Below are 19047 nucleotides of genomic sequence, written 5' to 3'. Positions count from 1 at the left end.
GGATTCTATTTTTTATTTAAAGAAAGTAACAATGTACTAACCCTTTCTGTGTAATCTCTTGAAAAGGATTTGGAGAGAATCTCTACATGACAAATGTTTAATTGGAAATCCTTACTTCATTCTAAACCTGACGTTCAGCAGCTCTCTGCATATTTTATATCACATGCTTGATCAGGTTTCAAAGCTGCATCTTACTATTTGGGATGCTGTCAATCTAAATTGAATGCATTGCACTGATTAATGTTTTAATAGTGAATCAGTTATTGCAATATGTACATAGTTCTATACATTAGCACAATAAGTTTTTTGACTTTATTATACCAATTATAAATTGTGCAACCCAAGAGAAGCCGCAAATAAAGGTGAACATTTGAATAAAATAGCTTATTTTTGTAGCATTAGAAACGGTTTGTATTATTAGTTTACATTTTGGGATGTCAGTATACTTACATGACACATTTCAGGGTAAGGTAATTTCGATGAATTGTAATGTCCTCAAGCAAGCTTTTCTCATTTTGTTAAACTGATAGCTTTCTATCATAGAATATCATTTTCTCTGCTCCAATTACAAACAATAAAGTCGTGAAACCAATAATCAAAATCTTGTACTGCGTTATTTTGCATAACAATTTGGATAGTGAGCAAAGAAGTCATCACCCATATTCCAATTTGTAATAGTTCAAGGAAGTCCCAGTTTGGAGTGCAATTTTGTTTTCACATTAAATCAATAATCTAATTCAACTATTCTGTCAGAAATGTATAAGAATGTGATTTCATCTTGTTGACAATTTAAAACTACTGCTTTCTATTATGCTTTCCTCAAGAGAAACCCTTCGTTGAATGTCACATGGTTCTGCGCACCATGTAAATATTGTTATCCAATTTTGTATACACACTACATTGTCACAGTTTTAACATGAGTCCAAAATAGTGCATGCATCCAAAATCTGAATTGTCTTCACTTTTAATCTGAGAAATTCACGATACCTCTTAATAAATTTTACATTTTTGTTGTCTTTTAAGTTGATTGAGATGTTTATTATTGTGCTGTTTTGCTTGATATGATTTTGTAAAACTGTCCAATAATCATGTTGCAATATGAAAATATATATTGTCAAATATTCACTTTAAATATACAAAGAATGAAGAGACAATAATTTTCAAATACTTGGAATATAACTGAAATTTATAATTGGCTCTAAATTATCATGGTACAATTGATTTAAGTTGTGGGGTAAAAGCTCATGATTGTTTTACTATTGTTAAATCATCTTCATTCATTGCAATAACTTGTGTTTATATATTACCTTTCATATGGTAAAACAAGCATTCCAATATGTTTAGCTATCAGATCTACTGGAAAGTTGATCTGAATCATATAAGGAAATATTGGGCAAATTATCAAAGTTTGGTCAAAGATGTCATCATTGTTGGCGGTTCCTTGCAGATGAGGATGACTCTGTTCCACTCTCAGGGTGAGTCAGTGGGTAGCTGTACAGACCAATGTGACCACCGCATGCTCAGTTACATGTGGGGCAGGTGGTGGTCATGGGAAGGGGTAGGTGGGGCATTGGTGTGGCAACGGCTCCTTTCACTGCTTTCGCCTGGCTTCCATTGAGGTGCTCAATGCCTTATCGGATGCTCTTCCACCACCTTGGACAGTCTTGGGCCTAGGTGGGAATGCCACACTTTGCCAGTGAGGCCCTGAGGGTATCACTGAAGCGTTTCCTTTGTTCACCTGGGGTTCACTCACCATTTCAAAGCTGAGAGTAGTGCACCTGTTTGGGGACTCTCTTGTCAGTCACACGGAAGACATGCCCAGCCCATCAGAGCTAAACAAGGGTGGTCAGTGCCTCAATGCTGGGGATGTTGGCCTGGTCGAGGACGCTGGTATTGGTGTGTCTTTCTTTCCAGCGGATTCTCAGTATCTTGCGCAGGCAGCATTGTTGGTACTACTTCAGCAACTTGAGGTGTCTCTGAGCCATATAGGAGGGCATGATCTATCTTGCCAGAATGCTTCACCTCACCAGTAGAGTAAAGCTAACTTACCTAACCTGTGGGAAATCATTCAAAGATGTAGATTTTGAGGAGTATCTTAAAGGACAAGGGAAAATTGGGGAAATTTATGAGATAAGTTCTGGAGCTTAATGCCTACGCAGCTCAATGCAAACTCACTGATATTAAAGGATAAAAATTGGGGATGTGCAAGTGGCCAAGATTGGAGGAGCATATAAATGTTGTGTGATTTGAAAACAATCAGGAGAATTTTTAAATCGAGTCATAGCTGGACTGGAAGCCAATGTAGGTCAACGGGCTCAGAGGTGTTGCTGTTGCTAAGTAATGCTCGTGCTAAATGCAGAATTTCCTTTTAACTGCCATCATTACTCAATGTTGCAGGGGTAAATGGATGGGTGGGTGTGCGCACAGAAACTACAATAATTTATATTTAAAATATAAGAAATATCATGAAACTAGTGTATAAGTTTAGTACTTAAAATGTTTGTGAAGCTTCATAATTATATAAACCTTCATATAACTTGACCTAAACAAACCTAAATTTAGTTCGAAGAATTTGATTCTGTGCCATCATATTTCAGGCAGTTGTATGGCAAAAGGCCAAGGTGTCGGATCACAAAATGGCCCTGTTAACAGTTCTAGGAACTGCTGTGATGGTCAGCATGGTACCTATTCGACATCATGAGCAAGAACCTGAGGTCAGTAAAAGGTTACATTGATTATGCGCGGGGATAGGAAAAAAAAATCTATGCTCAGCAATTTAATGCAATTTGTTTTCCTTATCAACATGGTGCACTGTAACAGAAAGGAGTGGAGACTGGGTCTCAAAATTTATTCAAAGTTAATTTAGATGGATTTTTTAAAGGTGAGTGAGTTTAGGTTATGGAGTGGGGAGAGAAACATTGAGATGATACAATCAGATCAATGGTGATCTTATTGTGTGGTAGAGTAGGCTCAAAAGGCCAAATTGCTTATTCCTGCTTCAAACTCCTGCATTTCTATTTTGATCATGTTTTGTTAAACTAAAACTGCAGAAAACAAATCTGAAATTTGCTTAAAGCATTAGCAATTTGACATTGACTCTTAATTCTAAATGTGCTGATTTTCATTATTGAGGCTACAAGTGCCTGTTTTCATGATGCAATTATTCGTGAACCTGTCAAATTTTTGGAGAATAGTTCAACGTTTTGCAATTCCCAACAAGAATGAATGTCAGAGCTTCAAGCACACATCAGTCATTAAGGCAAGTCACTCATCACCTGATTCCTCAAAGCTTGTCCATTATTTACAAGACTCAAGTCAGGAGTATGATTGATTATTTTGCATTTGCCTAGATGAGATTACGTCCAACAAAATTTAAAGGTCAATACCATCCAGGACAAGCAGTCCATTTTATTGGCACCTCATTATTATGACAGATTGCAGGCAATGTTCCCCAAATTGCTTCCATTCCAAACCTGATACATTGAATCATTAGCTCCTGGATAAGGTGGGATAAACTGGCTCCTCTTATTTATTTTCCTGCCTGCTGGATACTTTCCTCCCAGATCTATTGTAACTATGGGTCTGGGGTGGGGGGGGACGGGGTTAGTATCCAGCAGACAGGAGGGAAACAAAGGAGCCAGTTTTTATTTTATTGTTTCAGTTATTTTTATATTAAACAATACATTTTGGAATTAAAAGTAAAAAGAAACAAGAAAAATAATGGGAAATGACATCACCACAGGAAATGACATCACCAACCCAAAGAAACCCAAACATATAAATAGAAAGCAGGAATTATCAACAGTGCTTTGCCTGGAGGCCCACTGAAAATGTTATCTAGTAGGGTGATGAAATGTTTGGAAATAAACATTCCAGCTCAGCGAGCAAACCTACAACCAGAACCTCAACCCGAGCTACAAATCTTCTCAGACTCGCTAAGTAAAAAGAAAAGCCTATTAATAAGACATCGTTCTGATCAATTGTCATAATACCACCAAGCCAAGCATGGAACTGTTAACAGTGAGGCCAGCCATTCTTCACATCATGACTGCACTGCCTCTCTGAACATTTTAAGTGCCAATCTCCTGCCTTTTCTCCATAACCCTGCATTTTTTTTCTATTTTAACAATTGTCCAATCCTCTCTTGAATGCTTCAATTGAAGCTGCTTCCACCACACCTCCAGGCAGTGCTTTCCGGACCCTGACTACTTGCTGTATGAAAAGGTTTCCTTTTCACCTCGCACTTGCAAAATATTTTAAAACTGTATCCTCTGGTTCTTGATTCATTTAGGAGTAGGAACAGTATCTCTCTACTCTGTCTAGACCCCTCTTGATTTTGAAGATATAATTCAAAGCTCCTTTTAGACTTTTCTTCAAGAAAAACAGTTCCATTTTCTCAAATCTTTCCCAATAATGAAGTGTCTGAGCTCTGGAAATTACAGGTTGTATGAGTCCTAATTTCCAGTATATGTTCTTGTAGATAAGGCACTCCCAAAAGGTATGGAGTCTACAGTTCATGTATTTATTTTATTTCAAAACCGGCAATAGAATTTGCACATTGCAGAAATACTTTATTAAATACTATATTGCTCTAAATTGAAGGCAGTGACAATCTTTATAGGATAGAAATTTGCTCTAATTTTCTTTTAAATATCTAGGCTGGAAAAGCTCCCCTTATGTGCTTTGGCCATCTACAGCCCTACATCTATAGATGACACCAAAAATGGAGGTGTAGTGGACAGCAAAGAAGGTTACCTCAGATTACAACAGGATCTTAACCAGATGGGCCAATGGGCTGAGAAGTGGCAGATTGAGTTTAATTCAGATAAATGCGAGGTGCTGCATTTTGGGAAAGCAAATCTTAGCAGGACTTATACACTTAATGGTAAGGTCCTAGGGAGTGTTGCTGAACAAAGAGACCTTGGCGTGCAGGTTCATAGCTCCTTGAAAGTGGAGTCACAGGTAGATAGGATAGTGAAGAAGTCGTTTGGTATGCTTTCCTTTATTGGTCAGAGTACTGAGTACAGGAGTTGGGAGGACATGTTGCGGCTGTACAGGACATTAGTTAGGCCACTATTGGAATATTGCGTGCAATTCGGTCTTCCTATTGGCAAGATGTTGTGAAAGTTGAAAGGGTTTACAAAAGATTTACAAGGATGTTGCCAGGGTTGGAGGATATGAGCTATAGGGAGAGGCTGAACAGGCTGGGGCAGTTTTCCCTGGAGCGTCAGAGGCTGAGGGGTGACCTTATAGAGGTTTACAAAATTATGAGGGGCATGGAAAGGGTAAATAGACAAAGTCTTTTCCCTGGGGTCGGGGAGTCCAGGACTAGAGGGCACAGGTTTCGGATATCAAGAAATGGTTGGAGGCACTGGATACGACAAATGCTACGGGCCCTGACAATATTTTGGCAATAGTACTGAACACTTGTGCTTCAGAACTTACCACTCTCCAAGCCAAGCTGTTCCAGTACAGCTTGAACACTGGCATCTACCTGACAAAATGGAAAATTGCCCTGGTATGTATGTCCTGTACACAAAAAGCAGGCAAAATCCAACCTGGCAATTACTGCCCCACCAGTCTGCTCTCAATCATCAATAAAGTGATGGTAGGTAGTGTTATCAAGCAGCACCTGACCAGCAATAACCTCAGTGATGCCCAGTTTGGAATCTGCCAGGACCACTCAGCACCTGACCTAATTACAGCCTTGGTTCAAACATGGACAAAAGAGCTAAAGTCAAAAAGAGTGGTGAGAGTGACAACCTTTGACATCAAGGAGCCTTAGCAAAATGGGTATCAGGTGCAACTCTCCACTGATTGGAATTGTACCTGCATATTGGAAGATGCTTATGATTGTTAGAGGTCAGTTGTCTCAGAACTCCACTACATCTCTCTAGGAGTTCCTGTCCTTTGCCTAACCATGTTTGGCTGCTTCATCAATGACCTTCCCTTCATCATAAGGTTAGAAATGGGAATGTTTGCTGATGATTGCACACTGTTCAACACCACTCATGGCTCATAAAGTACTGAAGTATCCATGTTCAAATAAAATCTCAACAGTGTGGAAGCAGGCCGTTCGGCCCATCGAATATCATTGTCTCTCTGAAGAGCAACCCACCGAGACCCATCTCCTTCCCGATCCCTGTAGCCCCACGTTTCCCACAGCTAATCCACCTAACCTGCAAATCCCTTGACACTATGGGCAATTTAGGATGCTCAATCCACCTCATCTGTACGCCTTTGGACTGTGCAAGGAAACTGGAGCTCTTGGAGGAAACCCACGCAGACACATGGAGGACATGCAAACTCTACACAGACAGTCACCTGAGTATGGAATCAAACCAGATTCCCTGGCACTGTGAGGTAGCAGTGCTAACCACTGAGCCACCGTGCTGTCCATGCAACAAGACCTCGACCATATGCAGCCTTGGGCTGATGAGTGACGTAGCATTTGTGGATTTCTGATGAAGGGCTTATGTCTGAAACATCAATTCTCCTGCTCCTTGGATACTGCCTCTCTTGCTGTGCTTTTCCAGCACCACACTCCCAATGAAAGCCAGGCAATAACCACCTCCAACAAGAGAGAAAGTAACAACATCCCTTGACATTCAATGATGTCACCATCATTGAAATACCAACTATCAACAGCCTGGGGGGTTACCATTGAACAGAATTTTAACTGGATTTGACACACAAACACAGTGACCAGAAGAGCAGGTCAGAGACTAGGAAACTGCGGCAAGTAACTCACCTCCTGATTCCCTAAAGTCTGTCCATTGTCTACAAGGCACAAGTCCAGGAGTGTGATGGAATATTCCCCACTTGCCTGGATGAGTCTTGCTCTGACAGTGTTCAAGAATGACCCATCCAGATCAAAGCAGGCGGCTTGATTGGCACCACATCCACACAAATTCACTCCTCCCTCCACTGAGTATCAGCAGTGTATACCATCTACAAGATGCACAACAGAAATTCACCAAAGATCCTTAGGCAGCACCTTCTAAACCCACGACCATTTCCATCTAGAAGGACAAGTGCAGCAGATACACGGGAACACCGCCCCACCTGCAAATTTGCTTCCAAGCCATTCAGCATATGACTTGGAAAGATAATGCCATTTCTTCCCTGAATTCCCTCTCTGTTAGCATTGTGGGTCAACCTATAGCACCTGAACTGCAGTGATTCAAGAAAACAGCTCTCTTCCACCTTCTCAAGGTCAACTGGGGACGGGCAATAAATACTGGCCCCCCAGCAACATCTATAATTCATCAGTAAATAAAAAAATAAGTCAGCATAGCTTTGTTAGTGAGAGGTCATGCCTAATAAATCTAGTGGAATTTTCAAGAAGGTGATTAAGTGTTTGGATGAAGGTATGAGCTATTTATTGGCTCATATATCTACAGATTTCAGCAAGGCCATTGTCAAGGTCCCACATAGGAAACTGACTGAAAAAAAGATAAAAGCTCGTGGGATCCAGGGTAAGTTGACAAGTTGGTTCAAAAATTGGCTTAGTGACAGGAGACAGTTTGAGAGACGGTGTGAGGCTGTTCGTGTATGTAACCGAAGTCCAGTATGCTGTGATGTACTTCAGGGATCAGTGCTGGGTTCCATATTATTTGTTGTATTCATAAATTTGTGGATGAAAGTTTGAGGGAATGATAAATAAGTGTGCAGATGTCACAAAGATTGGGTGGTTGACAGTTAAGAGGAAGAGTTGAAAAGGCATAGCAAGTTAGGCAGCATCTGAGAATCAGGAAAGTCCATGTTTTGGGCATAAGCCTTTCATCAGGAATGTGGAGAGTGAAGTGGAAGGGGACTGAGGGATAAATGAGGGGTGGGGGTGTAGCTGGGGGGGAAGGTAGGTGGGATGGCAATAGGTGGATACATGTAGGAAGTGATTGTAACAGGTCAGTGGGAGAGTGGAGCGGATAGGTGGGAGAGAAGTTAGACAGGTAGGTCAGGTCAAGAGGGCAGTGCAGAGTTGGAGCATTGGATCTGGCATGAGATGGGGAGGTATGGAAGCTGGTGAAGTCAATGTTGATGCTGTGTGGTCCCAAGGCAGAAGATGAGGCATTCTTCCTCCAGTTGGCAGGAGGCTTTGATTTGGCGGTGGAGGAGGCCCAGGATTTGTATGTGCTTTGGGGGATTTGAGGGGGGGGGTGAAGTGGTTGGCCACAGGGCCTTGGGTAATTTGGTGCGTGCGGACCAGAGGTATTCCCTGACCCATTCTCTGAGTTGGCACTTGGTATCCCCGATGTAGAGGAGACCACATCAAGAGCAACGAATGCAGTAACTGAGGAGGGTGGATGTGCAGGAAGATCAGAAGTTACAGGAGGAAATAAATGGATTAGTCAAATCGACTGATCAGTGGCAGATGGAATTTAACCTTGATAAGTGTAAGCTGATGCACTTTGGAAGAAGAAACAAGATAATGGAGTATTCAGTGATTGACAAGACACTAGGAAGCTCAGATGAAGAGAGGGATCTTAGGTGTTTGTCTACATATCCCTGAAGATGGCAGGACAGGTTAATAGGGTCGTTAAGAAGGCATGTATGGGATGCATGCCTTTATCAATCATGGCATAGATTATAAGAGCAGAGATGACAGATTTTTGGTTACACCACAGCTGAAGTACTGTTGCACTTCTGGTCACTATACTGTGGGAAGGAGGTGAATGCACTGGTGTAGGTACAAATGAGATTCACCAAGGTGTTTCCTGGGATGGAGCATTTCAGAGAAGATGGATAAGCTTGGATTGCTTTTCTTTGGAGCAGAGAAGGTTGAAGGGGGACCTGATAGAGGTGTAGAGTATTAAGAAGGCCACAGAGAGGATGGGTAGAAAGCAGCTGTTCCCCTTAATTGAAGGATCAATAACAAAGGTGCATAATTTTAAAATGAAAGACAAAAGGGTTTAAAGGGGATTTTAGGAATTATTTTTCACCAGAGGGTAGTAGGGGTCTGGAATGCATTGCCTTGGAAAGTAATTAAGGCAGGAAATCTCACAAACGTTAAGAAGTACTTATGTGAGCACTTGAAGTGTCATGACTTTCTAAGCTTTGGATCTAGAACAGGAATGTGGAACAAGCATAAGGTAGTAGTGTACTTCTAGTGGTACTGACTTGTTGGGCTGAAGGAGCCCTTCTGTACTGTATGATTCTATGAACGTAAATTCTAGATGCATGCATGTTTGTCAATGCCAGAAATATTTATTTACTTCTGTACTGGCCTTTTACTTCCAGGTCTTAAACGTTACAATAAGTTTTGCCTTTGTCAAATGCATATACCGTATCCATTATATTCCCTTTGTCCACCTGTTCAATGATTTCCTTAAAGAATTGTGTTAGACCTGTGTTAGACCAATTTTTTCACTTATGGTATTTTCTTATGATATCTAATAGTTTTCCCACTTCCAAAGTAAAGCTATTATATATTTATTTTGGTAGAATTGTTATGTATTATATTGATAGAATTTGAATTCAGCAAAAAATAATTCTGGAATTTTGTCTAATGATGACCATGAATCCTTTATCAATTGTTGGAAAATCCCACCTGGTTCACTATTGCCCTTTAGGGAAGGAAACTGCCATCCTTATCTGGTCTGGCCTACATGTGACTCCTGACCCACAGTAATGTGGTTGACTGTTAACTGCCTTCTGGGCAAATTAGAAATGGGCAATAAATGCTACCTAGCCAGCGACTCCCACAGCCCATGAATGAATAAAGAAAAGAATATATAATTTCTGTCCTATAGTTCCTGCTCTGTTGATGCCTTGTTGAAATGTTCCTTTTCCCTATTTTGTGTTATAATGGAAAGTAATGCAAATATGCAAACCTTCAGGTCATGTCAAATAATTTTGGTAAGTTGTGGTTAGTGCCTTTGATACTTCATCCCTTACATCTTTTCAGTATCCTGGAGTGCAAATTATCTGACCTGCAGTGCTATCAACTCTGTCCATTTAGTACAGTACTTTTAGAAACATAAATGAATGGTTTATTCAGATACTTTTGTATATTAATTTAATAAATTGCAATTTTCTTGGATAAAACATTTATTTACCATTGTGTTTTGTCTCAAACTAATTTTCTGTGATGTTTACTCAAAAGTATAAGACAGGATTTACCTCAACAGAGTTGTACCTCAGACATTGTGGAGCTGCTTCCTTTATGTTCATCAGAGCCATTGAAACAAAATCTTAAGCACTCAGCTGGTATTAAACCTACCAGTCTAAAGACTAGGAATAGAAAATTATTGGTGTTGGAATGGGGTGTACAAAGTTAAAAATCACACAACACCAGGTTTTAGACCCAACAGGTTTATCTGGAGGCACTAGCTTTTGGAGCGCTGCTCCTTCATCACAACCATCTGATAAAGGAGCAGCGATCCAAAAGCTAGTGCTTCCAAATAAACCTGTTGGACGATAACCTGGTGTTGCGTGATTTTTAACTTTGAATAGAAAAGATGTCAGGTTGTCATTATGATACGTCTAGCAGCTGAAAAGATTTTACAACTTTGCATTATACAGCAAACTGTTTTAACCGGCATCTTATGAAGTGACACTCTCGAAAACCAGCAAAAGCTACATACCTCAAATACAGGAAGTATTATCGCGATCAACTGATGTCTTTTCGGCATTTTGTTTGAGTTTAAAAGAATTTATAAGCTTTGGTGTACAACGAATAGAAGATTTTAAATTTTAGATTTTAAAAATACTGTTGGATTTTATAAGTTTTAAGGCAAAATATTATTATTATTGAAGTGATTTATGCTGTAAATAAAGTATAACAGTGACGTATATACCCCCTGCATTATGTTTCTATTACTTATTGTGTTTTTTATATTGATTGTGGACCATTTGATCAATGGAATATTTGATTAACCAACACGCTGCTGGTCCCATAGGTGCCAGTTAAGAAAAAGTTTGTTGTAATACCTGACTGAAAAGGAAGTGAGAGTTGCTCGCACATGTGATGCAGTGGTAATGTCCCTTCTTCTGAGGCCAGTAGACCCAGGTTGAAATTCCACCTGCTCCAGAGATGTGCAATAGTATTTTTGAACAGGTTACTTAGAAAATATCTATAATACCTTACCATTTGTTCATGGTTGTCAAAGAGATTTGCAGATTTATTTATTGTAAGTTGGAATGGCAAACTCTTCATCTATTTATTGTAAGTTGGAATGGCAAACTCTTCATTACTAATGAGCATTCAAAGCAAGTCTGATTTTCTGCTTTTCTGACCAAATACTCTGATGTCGTTTTGGCATTTTGTTTGAGTTTAAAAGAATTAATAAGCTTTTGTGTACAATAAATAGTAGATTTTAAACTTTAGATTTTAAAAATACTGTTGGATTTTATAAAATCCATTAAGGATTATTAAAAACTAACCTGGGAAACAATACGGCATTGATCAATAGATGTACATATGGCTTTGTGAAAAATTAATATGCCATAGGGAATACTCAAATTCCTTGCTGGGAAATGATGGCCCATTATCTGTGACCAGCAGTTTCGGGAGTTCTGAAGCTATGGGTAACACTGCCTTGTCCTCTTTAAGTAGACCTAGCAGGGGTTTGTGGTCCTGGATGCAAACACTATTGGGACACCTATGGGCTAATACTACCCTGATGCCTTAAGGGGAGGCACTGCATGTCAATACCATATCTTGGCCATGCTAAATTGCCCATAGTGCTAGGTGCATTAGTCAGAGGAAAATGTGTCTGGGTGGGTTACTCTTCGGAGGGTCAGTGTGGTTGGGCCGAAGGACCTGTTTCCCCACTGTAGGGAATCTAATCTAATCTAATCTAATCTTGCTTGGGATCATAGTGTGCTAACAACGTAAAGGATGATAGCTTTCAATGAAGTAAAGAAACAGCTATGGATTGGTTGCATGACCATTTCTAAGACTGACCTTTTTTGTAAAGAGTTGATGCAGTTGTGCCAGGATGGAGGCGAGGTTATGGATGAACTTTCCATAATAGTTCATGTAACCTCAATTGCAAGTACTTATGTTCAACTGCACGAAAGGCAGGCCTGCTTTGCATATAAATCCTCTATGTGAGGGATTGGGTATTTATCCAGCTGCGAAAAGCTGCTTACCAATAGTTTAAAATCCTCACGAAGGCAAACCGACCCTCTACTACCACTGCTGCCCATTCTGCAAACTTGACTGTTTTGATGATTCCTTCACTTTCCAGTCTTCTGATTTCTGCTTCCACTTTTGTCCATAATGCAAATGGCACTGGATGGGCCTTGCAGAACCATTCCAGGAATTGCTTACCGGTCAACATGCAAGGTGGCCTTCGCTCCTTTGATAGACCTTAGACCTTCCTGAAGAACTTACAGGTATTTAATTAGAACTTCACTCAGGCAGCCATTTTTGAATTGAAAGATGTTCAGCCAACCTAGATGAATTTTTCTCAACCAATTTTGCTCCAACAAGCTTGGGCCTTAGCCTTTTACTATAATCATTGGTAACTGAACCAGCTGCTTCTCATAAGAGATTGGAACCAAAGTTGTGCACTTCATCTGTAAAGGTTTCCTGTTATAGGTTCTCAGTCTAGCCAAGGTCTTATCCAAACTTAAGAGTTGGAGTCCAGATTTTAAATTTTATTAAAGACTGGTTTTGCAATCACTAAAATGGGTGCATGGTATTGACCTCCATTAGAACTTGGTGACCATTTAGCCAGATGTTTATTTTGATTGGTTCTGATTTGGATGTTGCTAAGCAATTTAAATGTCCCAAACACATATAGGTGGGCTTTTTAGGGTGTGCACTCTCCTGGATACTGGCCTATGAGTTCTCTTACTCAATTTAGGTCTAGTGGGATACTCTTGCTGTCTGAAGTCTGCATACTGGCAGCAAGTACTATGACTTGCTAGTCTGGATCCTGAAGACAATTTTAACCATTTGGCCTAGGCTTGGCTTTGTTTTGGGGTTTTGCTGTTGGCTGACCTAAAGTCCCTTTGTTCAGGCTGTGTCCTGAGTGAGGCTATGAAATTGCCTTGGTGTTCCCAAACTCAGTCAGACTGGTGAGGGTGTCCACTTCTGTTGAAATACTCTTCAAATCATACACTCCGCTTGCTGCATTTTCAAATGATAAAGCCAATTGTAGTGCCTGTTTGAAGTCCAGTTGGGCTTCAGCTAGCGAGCACTTTTGCATGGTTACATCATTAATCCGACATAACTCCAAACCAAAGTCACGTGCCTCTGCTAGTAATCTTAACCTTGTCAAAGACCCCAATATGTATCCCCCATTTCTCAAATTGCTGAGTAAAACTGATAGCATCTCAGAATTAGAGGAGGCTTGGTGTCACAATATTCCTTAACTAAATCTGCCAACTCTTGAAAGGTTTTAATATCTGGTGCCACAGAGAAAGTAACATTTGCAATAACTGAAAAAGCTGCGTGTCCACAAGCTTTCAGGAGAATTACATGTTGTTTTGCATCTGGCCCAATGCCATTTGTTTGAAAACAAATACATTCTTTCCACATACTGGGCCACGTCTTTGATGGCAGGATCATATGAGTCAAGCTTTCCGAATAACAGTATGATGCCAGAAGTGCTTACCCCAACTCAAAGACGTTTGTTGCAGCAAATTTCTTCAAGACTGCCTTTCTATTGTCCACTGAAATAATTCCATAGAGGCCATCACCCTTTGCCAGCTCTCAGTGTGAACAGAACCCCTGATAACTGTGTTATACCTGTCACCCAGAGCTTCCTGATTGGACCAGATTAACAGCCCTAATCAGGGAACTCATTTTACAAGGTCCATCTGGCTTACATTCACTACAGATGTCATTGACTCTATGCACTGTTTGCAGACACAGCTTGTAAATTTGCAAAGAATTCCATTCCTTTAATGTCCAGTTAGTGAGAGGCCGTATTCAACACATCATGCAAGTCAATGCCCACATATTAGCATCTATGAAAAGCCAGAAAGTGACTACTGGCCAACAGGAACCATTGGCTAACTACATGTCTTAACTCCTACACAGGCTGCACATATTTAACCTGAGCTAAACTGTTGGACAAAATGTCATTGAGCAGACCATTAACATGTTTAAGCAATTCTTCTGTTGTCTGGACCTCTGAAAGAACCTTGCATAATTCATTAAGAGTGTATGGTCCAAAGCATCATGGTCTCTTGTGTGCTATACAACATTACTGTGATCACATTCTCCTACAACACAGTGACCAGAACTGTATGCTTCATTTGGCTGTGGCCTGGACAGTTTATTTGACAGTTCAAGCTTAATCACCCTGCCCTTGCATTCTGTTGCTTGGCTTGTAAAGAAATATATCCTACATGCCTTTTTAACTACCTTATTTACTTGTTCTGTTACCTTTAGGAATATATACTTCAAAGTTCCTCTGTTCCTCCACACTTCTCACTGTCTATCCATTTATTCTGTAAGTGCTTGCCCAGTTTGTCCTCCCGGAGTACATGACGTCGCATTTCTCCAGCCTGGATTCCATTTACTACTATTTTGACCAGTCCATTGCAATCTTTATGCTGTCTGTAGTGTATTTCCTCACTAACAACCAAACAACCAATTTTTATATCATATGAATCATACCTGTTACCTTCCGATCTAAATTATTGATATTAATAAAAATATAGGACTTCATATTGAGCCTTTAGAACCCACTGGAAACAACGTTACCATTACTGAATCACACTCAAACATTACCTTTTGCTTTCCAGTCTAGATTTTCCCCTCTCCATTGGATCCCATGGACTTACGTTTCTGATAAGTCTGTCCCATTGTACCTTGTCAAAAACCTTGTTATAATGTAGATTGCCTCAAACTAACCATAACTGTTATCCACTCTCCTGGTTCCTCCTCAAAAAGTTCCATCAAGTTTTCAGCCACAATGTTGCCTTAACAAATGCAGGCTGATTGTCTTTGATTAATCAGTTCCTTTCCAAATGATGAGTTATTCTATTTAATAGAACATTTTTAACAGTTTGCTCACCACCAAGGTAAGGCTGACTGGCTTGTAGTTAATCAACCTATTCTATCCCATCTTGAAAATACGGTCTTGTTTAAGCAACAGTCTACTGCTTGCCCTTTTCACTGAGGTTCCGTATCCCCTCAAGAAGTCACTAGTTTTTTTAAATTACTGATGATTGCAAATTTTCATAGGAAAGGTAACAAAATATCTGTGGGCAGCTTAATAAAGTGAGCATTGTTTATTTGCCAGGAGCTGCAGAATCCATGCCGTTGTGTTGGATGTTATGTGCAATGAGATGGTACGATGGCTCACTCTGGATGTTTTATTAGAAGTAGTTTCAGAAAATTATTTGCCCAGTAGAATTTATGCTGTTCAGCTAGAAATATACATATACCTACACAGCAGTCCATTTGCACCCTGGCAGCTTGGGAATAAAGTTATTAAGAGCTGACAAATGTGTTCTGACTGTAGCATGGAACCTTCACTAATTGCTAAAATAACTGTGGAAACATTGCAGCCTGTCTTTTTTTTAATTTGATAATTACTTCCAAAAAAGGTTAAAGAATAATGAACGTTGACATGTTACTTGCACATTTCTTTTAGGCAAAATGTTTTTCTATGGCTAATTACTTTTTTAAATGTTGTGTGAATGTAAAAATGATGCATTGTAATAGTAGAAAATAGTTTCTGCTTCGGTTCTGTGTCTTTAAAGTGTCTGCAGTTAAACAATTTTAAACTCAGCTATGATCCACTCACTTAAATATAACTATATTTCCTGAAATTAAAAAAAAAATTGCTGCTTAATTTTGATGGAGACATTTGTTACAAGTATAAATTTAGAAACTATACAAAGATAAAACTTAAGCTTCAAGTGATTTAAGTTGGAATTGGTTAAAAATGAGTAATCACCTCGACTGTGTCACCTTTGGCACTGCCCTCTAACCTTGACAGTTATTAATTTACACAAACTCCCCCTAGGATTTGTTCAATAAAGTTCAACACTGCAGTATTTTTGTTTGCTTTAAATGTATACTTACAACTTTAAATAAATTTCTTAACTTCAGAACTTTAAAAGAAATTAAGTGGAATTTGTATAGCGAATTTAAAAAAGTATGGGTAGAGTTATTTAGAATGAATAGATAACAGAAAAAAAGACCTACCAACTCCCTTGATTTCAGTGCAAAAAACTTGTGTTTCGCAAGTTCATCTTTTTAACTGTTGCTTCAATGTTGAATATATATTTAAACTAACCAATAAACATTTTAATGATATGATATGCATAACTTTCCAAATATAGTTAAAAATACACAAAAATAAAAACTTGGATTGGATAGGATAAATAAACAAAGTGTTTTCCCTGAGGTTGAGGAGTCCAGAACGAGAGGGCATAGGTTTAGGGTGAGAGGGGAAAGATATAAAAGAGACCTAAGGGGCAACTTTTTCATGCAGAGGGTGGTACATGTATGGAATGAGTTGCCAGAGGATGTTGTGGAGGCTGGTACAATTGCATCATATGGGCCGGGTGCTGGCAGGTGGGACTGGATTGGGTTGGGATATCTGGTTGGCATGGACAGGTTGGACCAAAGGGTCTGTTTCCATGCTGTACATCTCTATGACTCTCTAACTGCCTGTGCATTTCTGGTAAGAAATCTAACTGGAGACTTAATTTCCTATCTGCTGCAGCAGATAGACAACCATCTGATTTTAATGTCTGTGAATCAAGTGTGTAATAATATTTCTGATCAGATTAATTAGAAGATATCTAAATTTACCTGATGGGCTGTTGTGGTGCAGTGGTAGTATCCCTACCTTTGAACCAGGGGACCTGGTTTCAAGTCCCACAAGCTTTAGAGGTATATCATAACATCTCTGAACAGTTGATTAGAAAATATTTAAATCCAACTGGTTAACTTGCCCAATTTCTTGTAAAACGGTTGGGGGAATGCAGCAGAAAATTCATACCCCAGACACCATGCAGTGATAACATGAGGCAAAACTGACAGGCTAACATTCTTCTCCCAGCTTTGGTATGGGAATGAGATTATAATGGGAGACTTAAGCTTCCTATAAAGAGCATAATGGATTATTCCTGTTATGTCAGACGATAAGTATAGAGCAACATACTTGATTAATATTTTAATCTGCCATCTCTATGTTTAATGGAAGTTAACTGAATACAGCAACTGTAAAACAAAAATTAAGTGCAATGCATATTTTGCTCTTCAAACCAGAAGGATCTCAACTTACATAAACTGTAAGGCCAGAGTGGCTCTCAGAGAGTAAGATGAAGAATGCAGGTGGTGGGAATGCAAAAGCAGTCACTGTGATTGGAAGATGTTTTGTGAAAATAAATGTCCAGCTATTTTTAAAAAAATATTGAAATGAATATAGTGAATGTATCAGTCACATTGTAACCCGATGGTGCATGTCTGATAGATATTTTCTTTTTGACCTTCATGTTTACTCAATAGTACCCTTCGCCTATATGCATTCCAGCATTGGGTCAGATGGTGGAAAGGTGTAGTAATTACTACTAAATTAGATAATATAGAAAATTATTCATCTGCACAATAAATCAATTATTACCTTCCAGATAATGTTGAGATGCAGCAGAAGTAGTATCGGGGAAAAAAACAATGCGTATATGTTGGGCAATTGTGTCTTGGAAATTAAAATTGTAATTATAAAATAATGTTATCAAGAACCCCTTAATTCTGTAATGTGACACAAGCAATTACATATTTACAAATACAGTCGGCAGCTTTTGCTGATTAGTTCAAATTATGTGATTACAATGATTTGACATTTTTCATTTGGGGAGACTCTTTGTGGGTCTATTTAAGGGGAAAAGCTGCAGACGTCTCTTGCTGTTCCAAACCTAGATGCTAAGATATACAAGTGATTGATAGGCCCTCTGAGTGATTTTTGTTTCCTCCTCAGAAACACCTGGACTTCTGCTTTTGGGTCTCCTGGTTGTATATTTGATTTAGTTGAATCACCATGGAAAGTTGCAAGGCCAAACCTATGTGATTTCACTGTTATGTAGAGTGAGTTAGAGCTTTGTTTTATAAACATTGCATTGGTAACAGTACAATTGTTACATTTGTGGGTTTTTCTTTCTGGGATTCACAGATTTTCCTTAGTGGTTTCCTGCCTAAGCCAGGTTCTAACCCCTCCTCAACAAGTCTTATCAGCCCTGACAGAAGTTTCATCTCTGTTAATTCCAGACCTGTTCATCACAAGGAAATAATGAAGGTAGGTTAATAACCTAATGATACTTACGCTTATGCTTACCTGTTTTTCTAGAGTGCAATAAATGTTCCTTCCAGTGAAGAATTTTCTTACCTTGGTATAAGACAGGTATAAATTGTCTCATTTAGGCTGAGGTAGGACATTATGAGTTATATGCATGGTAGATCTTGAGATCAAACCTTTGCATTATTTCTATATTTACTTAAACGGCGCAAAAGGGCAGATTTGGTTGACTTTTGTCTGCTATAATTGCAATATTATGGTTTTCAATCTGTTTAATATTGACTTGATCCCATATTTACCTAAGCAAGAGCTAACCTAATGGATATTGCAGTAATTGATTTATTATTGATTCTAATTGACTAAATTGGTTGTGTTTTATACTTGGACACAAAAACACAACTTACTATATGTACATTTTTGAGTTTCAATGCTTCTGCTTCATTGTCCTGTCAATTTTTAAATTAATATACTGTGATTTCTCAACTTATCCCTGAAAGCTACTGCAATTGAAATATGTCTGATTTTGCAAATAATAACTCAGATGTTATCTGAGCAGCATGGTGGCTCAGTGGTTCGCAGTACTGCCTCAGCGCCAGGGACCCGGGTTTGATTCCATCCTCAGGCAACTGTGTGGAGTTTGCACATTTTCCCTGTGTGTGCATGGGTTTCTTCTGGGTGCTCTGGTTTCCTCCCACAGTGTGCAGGTTAAGTGAATTGGCTATGCTAAATTGCCCATAGTGTTCAGGGATGTGTAGGTTAGATGCATTAGTCAGAGGAATTGTAAAAGTAATAGGGGTAAGGGAGTTGGTGTGGGTGGGATACTTTTAGGGGAGGG

At 39.3% G+C, this 19047-nt stretch overlaps 1 protein-coding gene across 5 annotated transcripts in view; it reads left to right on the top strand.

Annotated features, from left to right (window-relative positions):
- Positions 1 to 19047, top strand: part of pms1 (PMS1 homolog 1, mismatch repair system component) — a 106269-nt gene that overhangs the window by 45646 nt on the left and 41576 nt on the right. For 4 of the 5 annotated variants that reach the window (XM_072578995.1, XM_072578994.1, XM_072578996.1 and 1 more), the window contains 2 exons: positions 2598 to 2714; positions 18090 to 18212. In XM_072578995.1, the coding sequence (XP_072435096.1) occupies positions 2598 to 2714; positions 18090 to 18212 (240 nt within the window). Of the gene's footprint in view, positions 1 to 2597; positions 2715 to 10524; positions 10799 to 18089; positions 18213 to 19047 lie in introns of those variants that run through there. The other variant, XM_072578998.1, reaches the window with a different exon arrangement.

This window comes from Chiloscyllium punctatum, chromosome 10, assembly GCF_047496795.1.
Source record: "Chiloscyllium punctatum isolate Juve2018m chromosome 10, sChiPun1.3, whole genome shotgun sequence".
Classification (NCBI taxonomy): Eukaryota; Metazoa; Chordata; class Chondrichthyes; order Orectolobiformes; family Hemiscylliidae; genus Chiloscyllium; species Chiloscyllium punctatum.
This window is presented reverse-complemented; position numbering and strand designations above follow the sequence as displayed.